Here is a 14,545-nt window from a genome sequence, read left to right as displayed (position 1 = left end):
ATGAATCTCATGTCAATTGCGTTAATTTTACTCTTATCTTTTTCTTGATAAGTCCATGTCTCGCTACCGTATAGTACAGTCGGTACAAATATAGAATTATGCTTTGCCATTTTAGCTTTATTTGATTTATTTTTACTTCTGATAAGGGGTCCTACTCTACCAATAACCTTCTTACCTTCATTTATTCGTCTATCTTCCCGTCCCAAGTAAATAAGCTACCAAGGTATACGAACTTATCAACTTGTTCAATTTTCTTATCATTTAATAAAATATTGCATAGTGTTTTCTCACTCTTTCCTTCGAACACGATAATTTTTGTTTTATTTGCGTTAATTTTGAGGCCCATACTCTTCATACTTGCATCTAGTTTATTCAACATTCTTTGTAGGTCTTCGATAGACTCTGCTATAACAACCTTATCATCTGCGAACGCTTACCCACGTACCCTTACTGTTTCGAGATCCACACCCTCTTCGTCGAAGAGAGCCATTCTTAAACACTTGTCCATAAATAATATAAATAACCATGAAGGCATAACGCATCCTTGTCTAATTCCTTGAATAATATCGAAACAGTCACTCAGTTTCCCGTTCACTCTTACACTCGCTTTGCTACCTGTATATATTGTTTTTATAGCTTGTAGGATCCATCCATTGACTCCATACTCTTTCGGGACTTCCCCAAGTTTACTTCTATCTACCTTGTCAAAAGCTTTTTCGAGGTCAACAAATGTACAGAAAACTTTTTTCCCTACTCTCAAGCTTTTTTCTGTTATTTTGCTTCAGCTAAATATTTGATCCGTACATGACCTTTCTGGCATAAACCCACGTTAAACTTCTCAAATCTTTGCTTCCGTTATTTTTATTACACTACGAATAAGTATTTTAGAGTATATTTTACTTACGGTACTTAATAAGCTAATCCCTCTGTAATTATTGCAGTCGCTTTTATCTCCCTTTCTCTTGTGTATTGGTACGATAATCGCTTCTTTCCAATCGTCTGGGACGTCTCCCATCTCGAAACATAAATTTATTAATTCGCACAGTCTATGTGGAATGCTTGCGCCACCGTGTTTAAGCATTTCAGCGTTAATACCGTCTACCCCGGCAGCCTTACCGTTTTTCAAGTTCTTAATTATATCCCTAACCTCAGTGACACAGACTTTCTCAATTGAGTTTTCTATCGCATTGTGTTCAACATCGCAGTTGTGGTGTCTTATAGCTTCAACTCCGAATTGTCTCCTTAAATAGTTTCTGAAAGCCTCTAGTATTCCATTTGCATCATATACCATTTCCCCCTACTATTTCTCATGTTGACAAATTCTGTACTTTTGTTTCTATTCATTTTTTTATAAAGCAGTTTCTTGCAATATTAATCGTTTCTATTAATTTATTAAATATATGATATTTTAGATAAATATTGATAAGGAAATTTTTTTCAATTTTCTACAATCTAAAGTACTGTTATATTAGTAATGTTAGACTCGATTTACTTTTTTAATTAGTTACTTAATTCTGTATAGTTTCGATAAGGTTGCAGAACAAAATTATTCCCTGCAAATTTGAAAGATTTTTATTATTTTCAGTAACCTTCAAAGTAATTAATATTCTTAATGTTTTGCACCTTATTTAAAAAGTAGTATTTCATAGAATTTTCTATGGAAAATTGTGGGAAAAAAATTTTACAATTTTTTTTTCTATAAAAATTCGAAAGAAGTAAGCAACCAACAATAAGCAGATCGTCTGACAATCGTGAAATGTACTCAAAATCAAATATCAATTTGCAGAATTGAAGAAAAACTGAACAATCTTTTTGGCTTCATGGTCTTTGTACAATTTTTTGGCACTACGTTAAATTTGTGTGCAGTTGTTTACCAGTTATCAAAAAAGAGTTTAAATAATGTAAAATTCTGGTCAGAAACAGGCATTTTAATTTGTTATATTCTTCAAATCTTTATGTATTGTTGGTCCGGAGATGAAATGATGACAAAGGTAAATTTTCAAAACAATTCAATAAATTAGTATTACTTCTTTTCAACTTTCGAACAAAATTAACCAAAATTCAGGTTTTTTATGTTCTTATTATTAATTTTTTTATTTTGTAATTAGTTATCCCTTTCCAGAGTTTAGGTATTGTAGATGCCGTGTACATAATGGATTGGACACTCCTGACTGAAGAAACAAAGAAAAATTTAATTCTGATGATGGTAAGAGCCAGTAGGCCCATACAGCTAAATGGTGCAACAATGATCACAATGTCGATTGCCACTTTTTTGAAGGTTAAACACTTTTACTTTAATATTTCTAAAACAAAATTGATAAATTATGAAAATACTCTACTAGGGTGGTCCAAAAATCGATTTGCGACGTTATTTAAATGAACTGCATCTAAACCCAAATTTTGTTGTTTCCTGGAAAAAAGTCCTTTCTTTTTGAAATCCGATAGTGGGTGAAGCTCAATTTTCGAAAAATGGGGAAAATAATTACCTGTTATTAACTTTTTCTGCATTAAAATTTAGTCAGCTTTTTAGAAATAATTAAAAAATAACATTTAATTTCAACCCCTTTGTATTATGGCCGAAAAGTGTATCAAAATTGCTAAATACCAGTTTCATCAATAATTTGTACTAAAGAATGCAATTTTCCGAATTTTTTCAACATGAATTATTTTTATTCTATATATGGCGAATTTCTAAATATTTTAAACTAATTTTAAATTCTTTAAACAATATTTTTTATCAAGTAAATCGTGAAAAATTTTAAATTTTGAAGATAAATGCAGCTGATGAATAACAAGAGTAATATCTTTTGTTAAAAATATTTTTAAATTGTTTAAACAACTTCTGTCTTATAAATTTTTTCATCAAATCGTGAAAAGTGAGTATATTCTGAAATTAATGATTCAATTAACGAATGCTAAGAGTAATATTTTGTTATGAAAGAATTTAAGTAATTATTCAAACCATTTTTATTTCTTAAAACTATTTTTGCCCTGCAAATCGTAACAAGTCATTATTATCTGGAATTAGTGACGCAGTTATTGAATGTTAAAAAAAAAATTTTGAATAAAGATGAAGTGAATTCTAGTTATTATTTTAAGTCTCTCAACCAAAATATCGCTTATGATTCAGTATTTCCTTATTTCAATAAAGTCGATCTGAAAAAAATTGTCTTAGAAATAATTCTTGTGTAAACAATTAAAGCATAATGGCAAACTGTTTTTCACAAAAATAGAAATCTTAAAATTCATTCAATGCGACATTAATTTGAAAAAATTATAAATTTCACCACTTACAGGAAAAAAAATTTTAGCTGAATAATAAATATTTAACAAATTGAAAAATAGATAAAAAGAGCTTAAAAACTATTACTACATAATTCAAATCTATCGCATGAAAATTATTCCTTGAACTATCATTAAGAACTGACTAAAGTTTGATTTACTAATAGTTAATAAAAACTACTTCCGTTTCCCATTTTTTCGATAACTGAGCTTTTCCACATCACCAAAAATTAAAATAATTCAAAATAGGGAGCATTCTCGTCACTTAACTTCTTCACACATCACTTCTTATACTTCCCTTCCCCTAATACCCCCACTTATGTCCCCTTCTATTATTTCTCCTCACTTCCTCACTTCCCTTACTCGCCCTCCCCACGCGTATACTCCCATTATTCTCCCTTTCCTAATTTCCCCTCATTTACACCTACTTCCTATTTACTAATTTCCTATCATTTCCCATTATTTCTACTTGCCAATTCCCACCTACCCTAATTTCCATTTCATTGTTTCCTCTACTTCCCTTTTCCTAATTTTTCCTCACTTTCCCTACTAACCCTCCCCTTATTCCCCTTTATTTTTGCTCGCATAATTCCCCATTATTTCCCCAATAATCCTACTCAACATTCCCTTATTTCCCCTAACCACCCCTACTCCCTTATCCCATTTTTTCACATTTCCCCTACTTCTCATTTCATAATTTCTCATCACTTCCTATACTCCTCTCTTTATTTCCTCCCACTTCTTCTACGTTCCCTATCATCATTCCACCTAAGTTCTCCTTACTGTCCCTACATCTCCTACTTCCCCTCTTTCTCCCTCATTTCTTCTAATTTATTACAACTAATTTTGCATCACGTCGCCTTCCCTTATTTATCTTCACTTCCCCTACCTCCCCTCTCCTGATTTCTCCTAACTTCTCTTACTTCATCTTACCTAATTTTCCCTCAATTGCCCTACTTCCCCTAATTCCCCTACTTCACCCGTCTTAATTCGCCATCACTTTTCCTGCTCTATATTTCATCACTGCCCCAAACCTAATTTCCGCTACCATTATTTTTCCTTACTTTGTCTACTAACCTTCCATCATTTTCCCTCACTGCCCCTCCTTGGAGAAAAGTATGACGGATGGACACCCGACCGGGACTACGAAACTCTAAGAATGCCAACAGGTGTAAGTTTGGACTACCCTGTTACTTAAAAATACTGTAATGAAATTTAAAAAATTCTAATTTGCGGATTATCTTATTTTCAGATATTAAAAGCATCGTACTCTGCTTTCAATTTGTTACGTTCTTTATGAATTAACAAAGAAGAGAATATTGAAAATTGGGAAGCAAAAATACTGTAATTTGTAATACACGATGAATACCAGAGTTTTATTGATCATATTAAATATACACATAATACATTGTTTTCAAATACACACTCGATGCCGACAAAAATTATTATATATTAAGAGAAGCAGATGTGCTTATGAACTTAAATTTTTTGTAGAGCGTCGTTTTTAAGTATTAAATTAATATGCATTATAAATCAAGTGTAAACTAACTTATATTTTTATGAATAAGGAGAAAATTAATAACTTAGGAATACAACCATACTTACATTAAAAATGTGTTTCAAATACAGGCCAATAAAGTATTTTCTTATCAATGAACAGAGAGCTTCTCTCTGTTAATATGCTTATAACCAGTAGTACTATTTTAAATTAAAATTATGATTAATTCAAAATTTTTGTAAGAAAAACAAATGCAAACCACAGGAAAGAGCAGAATAATATTTTCCATTTATATATTCCTTTTTTACTTACTAATGATAGTTGAACGGAACGATGCATGTCATCAGTTTCTTGAGTGTTCAAAAAAGTCATCAAGTCTTCGTTGGCCCTCCCACGTTTTCCTCGCAACAAAAAATGAAGAAAAAAGTTAAGCTGCTATTAAAGCTAGAAGAGCTTTTCTCGTTTATTTTCTTAAACTCTGACTCTCTGAAATTAAAATAATAAAGAAGTTAATATTGTTTTTGGTGAAGAGGGCAAAATATAGGGAAGAGGAGAAACACATGTTGCTTTGAGCGCGCGCTCGTCACCAAGTATTATCTCGAAACTCAAATTTCGAAGGATGACAAGTCGCCAGAGACACGTCCGGTTTTGATGACTTGCAGCACTTGCAGCCTCCAAACTCTGATTTAAAACCAAACTTATGCATATGGTGTCTAGGATGCATGCATGCCTATGTGTCAAAAAAAAGAAAAACATTTAAGGTTGCTCTAGGTGTGCCGTCAAGTCCAAAATTACTTGACCTTGATACTACATGGAAATAAATGTTATGGTAGGAGCATCCATAGCAGCATTGCTGCGTGTAATATTGACGTGACACTCATTTCAATGGCTAAGTGAACATTTCATCAAGCTGGTGTTTCAAAATTAAATGGGTGTATGAACCATACTCGTTTGGTTAACCAAGGTATAGTTGTCTCAACCACAAAAAAATTATGTTTTGCCCATTTGAAGGGTAGGATTCGATTTTTTGCGCGAAGCACCCTCTTTGCATTTTCCTCCAATTACATACCTACTGCATGATTACAATGTTCTTGCTCACAATGTTTTTGATAGTCTTCAATGTCTCTTTCGCGGCGGATTTAAATTATCCTTTACCAGTAATTGCATATTCATGAGCAAGTAAATGTTATTAATGTGGTGTATTATTATTATTATTATTATTATTATTATTATTATTACTATCCTGATTCATATACCGTTTGATGCCACAAATAATACTCATTTTCCTGACATAATCACCACTGCTTTCTCCATGCAACTATTGCCATGGTTCTGATGTGCACACCTAACGTGTTGCCAAATCCATTGCAATGGTAGACCGAACTATACATTTTCCTCGACACAGCAATATCCCATTCAACAGATGACTATGAATGCCTTAAACATAAAAATGTCTGGCACATCTGTTTCCATACGATATGGTTGAGGCACCCATATATACAGTTGGCTCAACCATGCCATTCTTTCCGTGTAGTTATGGGTTACGCAGCTTTAGAGTCCATAAATGATGAAGATGATTTATATTTCTATTACACGTTTTTGCTCAAGGGGAGGGGGCAGAAAATGTAAAAACACTAAAAAGTTGAGGAAAAATTCAGAAAGAGATTGCCATTTTTTAATTGCCTGTCTTTCAGCTCTCCAAATTTATAACTTTGTAAATTTCTCTTTTATTTTTTTGTATGCTCCAAGTTTCTCAAAAAAATTATCGATCTAAGTTCTAAGTTAATAATTGTAGTGCAATAATGTTTTAGTTTGATGTTAAAATACGAACTTTGGGTTCAAAATTAATATCTTTAGATCCGGATTATAGGTAAACAAGCATTGACAAAATGTTAAGATATAATTATTATTATGTTTTATTGACAAGAAGTTAAGGCACAAAAATTGTTTTATGATAAAAAGCGCTCTCAGTTATATAATTGGTAAATTTTCATAATCAAATATGAAACTTTCTAGAATTAGCTAAACCGTCTAATGGATATCTAAATCTTCTTTATCATTTGCGGACGCCAAAGCCACAAAACCTATATCTATAATATTATTATTAAAGTTTGCAAAATGCAAGGAGTAACTTAATCTTTAACTTGATTGATGAAATTGATGAAAAAGACCCATTGATTATTACAACAAACTTCATTACAGAAACAAAATCGTAAATAAAAAAATTAAATAGTTGAAGTCATAATTGTTTATGGTTTGGGAGCGCCCACATATTACGTGATGCTATTTCCAGTTGTTTTTGACTCACCATTCCCTCTTGTGATAATTTGTGACATTTTGGTAAACCCTTTTTCCTATTTTTAAATACGAAGTATAAATGTTTTTTACATAACCCTCAATCGAACCATAAATAATGGCTTAAAACAGTATAAGAATACATTTAATTAAATTTTCTAGATTTGTTTTTTTTTTTAGAACATTGATGTAATTTAAATATTACCTTGAATTAGATAGCAGATTAAGTCTACTATTAGAGTCGACTATTTTATTTTTGTCCAGATTTTGTCTAGTTTGGTTAAAAATTCTACTTATTTGAAAATTTAAATATTTTATTGAAAATGAAACTATTTTATTAAAAATTCGCCTTTTGCTTTAAAGAGAACTTTTGTGTGGAAAAGTTTAACTACTTTTGTAGAAAATTTAACTATTTTATTATACATTTTTGTATTACTAATTGTTTATCTGAAATAGTACACTATTAAAATTGAACGATTCCATTTCTGGTAGAAATTTGATAATTTTTAGTTGAACTTCCAACTATTTTGTTTAAAATTCATCTTTCTTGATTTAGAATTAAATTTCTTGTTGAATAATCTTCTTTTTCTGTTTAAAAGTTAAATGTTTTTCAAACAAATTCAACGTTTTAGCTTGGGAACTTCACTACTTTGTTAAAAAATTCAATCTATTTGGGAAAAAATTAATTTTTTGTTGTTGAAAGTTCATATATTTGCTTAAGGATTCAACTATTCTGTAAAAAAATTTGTATTCATCGTTAAATTTGACTTGTTGATAATTCGTTTTTTTCTGGTTGAAAATCTGTTTTTTTTTTTTTTTTAACAAAAAATGTAACGAAATTATTGATTCTTGAAGCTAGAAAGACTAACTTTCTATAAAAAGTTGAAGTTTGAACAAGTAAATATGATTTTTTAACAGAAAAGTTCATTAATAACTAAATAGTTAAATTTTCAATAAATAGTTTCATTTGTACCTAAATAATCAAATTTTCAAATAAATGGTTTCACTTTTAACCAAACAGTTTAATATTGAATTAAAAGTGATCAATTTTCAATTTAAATGAACAATTTCCAATTAAAATAAACATTGTTACATTTTTAGTTGGAAAAATTAATTCAGAATAAAAAAAATTAATTTTCAACAAAACTGTTAAATTTTCCACCAAAGAGATGAATTTTATAAAAAAATAATAAATCTTCATTAAAAAAAATTTTAAACAAAAGATTTCAATATTGAACCAAATAGTTGAATTTTTAAATATGATTTCTTCACCAAGAAGATTAATTTTTCACCAAATTAGATGATTTTCAACAAATCAAATAAATTTTTATATAAAGAGATTAATTATTAACAAAAAATGGAAAATTCTAATTTGGAAATTAAAAAGTTAATTTTTAACCAAAAATAAAACGTTTTTCAAGAAAATATAAAAATTTTCAATCAAAAAGATAAATCTTCAATTAAAAATAAATTTTCCGCAAAGAAGATTAATATTAAGTAAAGTAGTCTCAATTAAAACAAATTAGTTGATATTTCTACCAAAACATATGAATTTTCAACTAAATAGTTAAATTTTTATCTATAAAAGATCAAGTTTCAATCAAAAATAAGCATAATTATATTTTCAGCCAACAAAATTAATTATTTAAGAAACAAATGAATTTTCAATCAGTTTAACTTTTCACCAAAAAAGTAGGCTTATTAATAAAATGGTTGTATTTAAAAAAAAAACATTTTCAAACAAATAGTTCAATTTTTGACCAAATGAGATGAATTCTGAATCCAAAATGTAACAGTAGACTTTCCAACAAAAAATAAATAAATTTCAATCAAAATTGTTGGATTTTCATATTGTCATCTATTAATTCAGTTCGCATTTAATCGCTAAAGAAACAAGGAAAAGAAGAGGTTTTTTGAAAACAGGGGAAGAATGAAGAATTCTCTGAAAAAAATGGGGAAAAGAGCGGAAGAGGGGAAGGAGCGTGCAATCTGAAATATGAAAGGTATTTTCAAACTTATTAAGTCAAACTTATACATTTTATGGACGGCCCCTTACAAACATGTCTTCTAAAAAAATCTCAAGATACAAAAGAATTCTCCGACTCTCCTCTTTCGTCAAGATGCTAACCTAACCAATGCGGGCGAAATAATATTGTTATTAAAAATGCTTCTTGTGTAAAAATAAGGCATAAAAGCATTGATCATTTGAGTGAGATGAGATGACTAATATAAAATAACAACTGTTAGTTTTGGTTGACTGAACTCCAATGAATAAATAAAATTGAAAATACAGGTTTGAGATTTACAATAATAATAGAAGTCACGCGCGCGGCTTTTTTCTTTGCATGATGCTTACATATAAATAAATATATATGAGTGATTACTAAAAGCTGACTTATGTAGGTCTCAGTCGTTTACCATTTTTCTTTTAAATAATAAATGGTTTCTAAAATTATTTGAGTAAAGTACCTATAATTTCATATCAAAGCACAATTAGAAGAGTTTAAAAATTTTAGACGACTTAGTTTAGAAATTAGAAATAAAAAAGTATGCAGCATGTTTTTAATCTAAAGTTGGGGTCATATTCCGAGGCCCCTCACTTCTTTTGATTGCAACTCGCCAAAAAAAATCTCCGAATTATAAAATGAACATGTAAAAAATAGGTTTTTTCTACTTCCTTTTTCAAGTGTTCACTTTTACCTGTTATCAGAAAGAAGGCGACGTTAGGAAAAATCTTTAAAAAATTACAGATATTCTTTCACCATTCTTTAATGCAGTACATTTTTCAAAATTCTGAAACATTCAATAATTTACTTTTTATGAGGGTTTATTTACAAATACTGTATCTTGAGAGCGAATGAAGATAGGAAGCCGTTTAATGGTTCCGAATGTGACTTTTGTGATGAGAGTGCAGTGAAATAATTAAATTTAGGAAAAAATCATTCTTACGAAAAAAATATAATTTTAAATATTTCAGACTTAATGTGTTGGCACGTTGTCTGGCACAGCAGGACAAGTGGCAGAAAAAAGTACACTTTCAATGACAATAGTAATTCCAGAAGCAAGCCGACTGCCGTACTATTGTCATTGAAAGGGTACCTCTGTTTTTGCCACTTGTCCCGCTGTGCTGGCCACATGCCCATACTGATTAAAGTCAGAAATATTCAAAATGATATTTCTTGCGCATGAATCGTTTTCTAATAAATTTAATTATTGCATTGCACTCGCATCACAAAATTGCACATTCGGATATATTAAACGGCTTCCTATCTTCATTCATTCTAAAAATAAAGTATTTGCAAATAAGACAAATAAGAATAATTAAATATTTCAGAATTTTGAAAAATGTAATGAATTAAAGAACTTTGAATTAATACCTGTGAATTTTTACAGATTTTTCTTAAAGTCGCCCTCTTTATGGAAACAGAAAGGGAACAGAAAGAAGTGAAAGGTTTACAGATGCATTTTATCAGACAATTCCGTGATTTTTGTGTGTAAAAATAAAAACAAATTTCTGACATTTTTTCGATTCACGCAAATTTTTTTCAGTTTATAAATGAATTAATATTAAAAAATTCTAACTCTTAAACCTAAAAACATTTTCAACTTTAGTATTAATTATTATTTAACAATACAATAACTATTAAAATATATACATCTGCTTTCATATGATTTGATTTTAATTCAAGGTTAATTTTAATTTTTATTGGCAGTGATCAATTTTGAAGATATTTACAATTGAAAGTTCATCAACTTGTTTAATTTTCATATTTAAATTCATGTAATTTTTAACTCATTTTTTTTGCATATGTACTTCAATTTTGAAGATTCACCGTGGAAAATTCTTCAATTTTGAATATTTTTCATTGAAGACTCTTTAATACTGAAGGTGCATGATAAAAAAGAATGCGATTATTAATGCTTTTTTTTGATAGGTTTATTTGAAAGATTATTCCATTTATGAAGTGTATAATTTATAAAGGCATTTAATTTTGAATTTTTTTACTATAGTTCGATTTTGAAGATTAACAATTAAAAAATCTTTAATTTTTATGATTTTAACATCAAAAGTCGAGAGTTTTCCATTCGTAATTTTCCAAATTCAAGAAATTTCAAATAAAAATCAGAAAAAATACTGATTTTTCAATTGTATAACTTCAAAATTGAATCTTAATCTCTTATTAATGTTTAAAAAAAATTTAATGGAAAATTCTTCAATTTTCAAGTTTCATATATTTTAAAATTATGTAACTTTGAACGCTGTTTTGGAATATACAATTAAATTTTGAAATTATAATGCAAAATATTTTAATTTTGAGTATTTACAATTGTTGATTATTTAATTTTTATTTTGTATAATTTCAAATTTTTTAATTGCATTAATTTTAATGTTTTTTTTAATGGATCAATTTTTAAGATTTGAAATTGAAAACTTTTTAATTAAAAAGATTTGTAAATTAAAATTCGTAATTGTAGATGACTATAAAGTTCAAACGTCAAGAGTTTACAATTCTAAATCTTTTAAATTGAAGAAATTTTAAAAGCAAATAATAAAAGTTACAGATTTTTAAATTGTGAAACTTTAAATTTAATTTTTAAAATCAAATATTCTATTTGAAAAATCATCTCAAAATGTTCGTGGAATGCGATATTATCATGAACAATAAAAAAAATCCCATTTACTAGAAACTTCAATTAACATTTGGTTCAGCCCCAACGTGATAATTGAGGGCGGATCCAGAAACTATTTCTGACGGGCCACTGTGAATTTTTTTCACTCTATGTTTGTGGAAGGGAGTGGAGCTGCTCCCCTAATGATTTGAAAGTACTTTTTAAATAGAATATAATAAACCGAAAAATTCCACTTTATTTATATTTTTCAATTATAGCATTCACATTCATAAAAAAAACCTGAAAACATATGCGTATTTGGAGCGGTTCATTTTTTTAGCTGAAGATTAATAAATTTAGTTGTAAATTCAATTGTTTAGTTAAAAAATAACTTTATTGTTAAAATTTTATAATTTGAGTTAAAAATTTAACTTTTTTAAATTGAAAATAGGTCTTCTTGTTTTCGAAATCCAACAAATTGATTAAAAATGCAACTGCTTAGCAGAAAAGTCGTTTTTTAAAAACAGAAAATTAATTTTTTTAAATGAAAAGTTAACTGTACCGTTTTTGGTTAAAAATTAATTTTAGACAATAATTGAACTATATATGTGGCAAAGAATTCAACTACTTTGATAAAAAATGCGTTTTTTTTAAATTGAAAATTAAAATTTTTTTATGAAAATTTCACAATTCCATTTTCTTTGGTTAAAAATAAACGTTTTGAGTTAAAATATATCAAATATTTATTTTTATATAGTTATATAGTTTAAAAATTCTAATGTTCGGTTAAACATTTGTGTCGTTTTTAAACATTTTTTGCAGAAAATTAATCTTCTTGTTGGAAAATTCAACTATTATTTGGTTCTAAATTGATGCATTTAGTTGAAGCTTTATTTTTTTGAATAAAAACGAATTTTTCATCTGCTTTGTATTTCGTCTTTTTGTCTTGAAAATTCAACTGTTTGATAGAAAAATCGACTGTTTGATACAAAATTTCTTCTATTAATTAAAAACTAAATTTTTTATGCAAATTTATTAATTCCATTTTTGATTAAAGATTGATTCATTATTTTCAAAATTCAGTGGTTTGGTTGTCAATTTCTGTAGTTTGTTGAACATTTTTTTGTAAATAATTATTCGTCTCGGTTGAAAATTAAAATTTTTGGTAAAAAATCTATGTATTTTATTAAAAATTTATTTTATGGGTTAAAAACTCATTTCACATTTGATTAAAAATCTACGTTATTTTTTAATATTCTTCTGTCTTTGTAGAAAACTAATTTTCTCAGTTGAAAATACAACTTTTTGGTTAGAACTTCATGAAACTTTATGCTTCCAGGTTGATAATTAAACTGTTTTGTAGAAAATCTATTTTTTTGTTTGAAAATAAATTTTTTAACGACAATTTAGCTATTATATTTTTGTTAAAAATGGATCTTTTAGTTTAAAAATTAAAATGATAGGTTGAACCTTTCTGTATTTTGTTGCACAGTCTTCTTTCTTGGCAGAAAATTAATCTTCTTGGTGGAAAAGTCACCTCTCTTAGGTTAGAAATTGATCTATTTCGTTAAAAAATCTTCTTGGTTGAAAATTCAGCTATTTGGTTAAAATTCTATGTATTTTGTTAACATTTTTAAAAAATTTAAATTGAATTATTTCATTGAAAACTAAACTATTCTGTAGTCGTGCTGACTTGAAAATACTGCATTTTTTATGAAATTTTATTTCTTTATTGACTAAAAAATCTTTTCTTCGATGAGGATTCTACCCTTTTATTGAAAATTCGCCTTTTCTGGTCCAATATAACTATTTTTGATTTAGAATGAAAATATTTAATTTGTTTAAACATCAACTATTAAATTCTTTGTTGAAACAGCTAACCAAATGGTCTATCGTTATTTTTAGATGACCCCTACATAAATTCTAAAAAAAAATTAGTCTGCAAAAATTACGTTAGTTAGCTGGTTAGGGAGTGGGGTGGTCAAAACTCAAATAGTCTAACAAAGAGAGGTGTTAAATTTCCAACGAGTTTTGCACAATCGTGACATTTATTAATACCTACAACCACTATTGACTATGTTGTATGATAATTTTTGAAGTATTTCTGGATTAATTATTTTTATTTGATAATTGACCCATTTTTAAGTATTTCCCAACAAACCTTAAGTTTTTTAAAAATAATAATTTTATTTAAATCATTTCTTTTCACCGGTTAATCATGAAAAGTTATTATTTTCAGGACTGTGTCTATAGACATGATTCAGATAATCAAAATAAGGACTGATAATTAGTGGGTTTTAATTTGTTAAGGAAATTAAGTACCCTATATAGTATGTACCTGATAAATAAATTTTCCAAATTTAAATTGGGTTTCTCAAATGTTGGGGGCAGGGGCGACCACCCTGGTAACTATATGTTATAAGATTTTTGGACAAACAATATTCTCATTTGGAAAGCCCTCACGGGTAAATTTGATTATCATCCTCACGATAAAAAAGTGAGGAATGCACTCGGCACTTCAACGGTAGCCGACAGCAGAAGTGCTAAGTCAAAAAATCAACACAAGTGTTGGAAGTCCTTCTGTCCAGGGGTTCCCCTTTCGAATTTCGAAGTGAAACTCGCCTCGTCGATGAATTACTCGGCAGTGTCTGTTTTGTTACCCAGCCAGAAGATTTTCTCCAGTGGCTAGACCTAAATGAGAACTCTAACTGAGTTGGATGACTTCCACCTTTTTGAAGATTTCTATTTTCTACCTCTACGCTTTAGTCCTCAAAATATTTCCCCTGTGTGAACGGTGAAAACATGAAAGAACTCAGGTGAATCCAAAGGTAATTCTGACTCAAGCAGAGAATGATCATT

General features: G+C 28.6%; 1 protein-coding gene across 1 annotated transcript in view; it reads left to right on the top strand.

Moving 5' to 3' along the window:
• The window catches only part of LOC117182941 (odorant receptor Or2-like), a 6,102-nt gene extending 1,520 nt beyond the window's left edge, over positions 1-4,582 (top strand). The window contains exons 2-4 of the mRNA XM_033376059.1: positions 1,787-1,991; positions 2,123-2,278; positions 4,535-4,582. Of these exons, the coding sequence (XP_033231950.1) occupies positions 1,787-1,991; positions 2,123-2,278; positions 4,535-4,582 (409 nt within the window). The remainder of the gene's footprint in view (positions 1-1,786; positions 1,992-2,122; positions 2,279-4,534) is intronic.
• The last annotated feature ends 9,963 nt before the right edge of the window (positions 4,583-14,545 follow it).

Source organism: Belonocnema kinseyi, chromosome 2, assembly GCF_010883055.1.
Source record: "Belonocnema kinseyi isolate 2016_QV_RU_SX_M_011 chromosome 2, B_treatae_v1, whole genome shotgun sequence".
Taxonomy (NCBI): domain Eukaryota; kingdom Metazoa; phylum Arthropoda; class Insecta; order Hymenoptera; family Cynipidae; genus Belonocnema; species Belonocnema kinseyi.
Note: the sequence above shows the minus strand (reverse complement) of the source record. Positions and strands in the feature narration are given on the sequence as shown.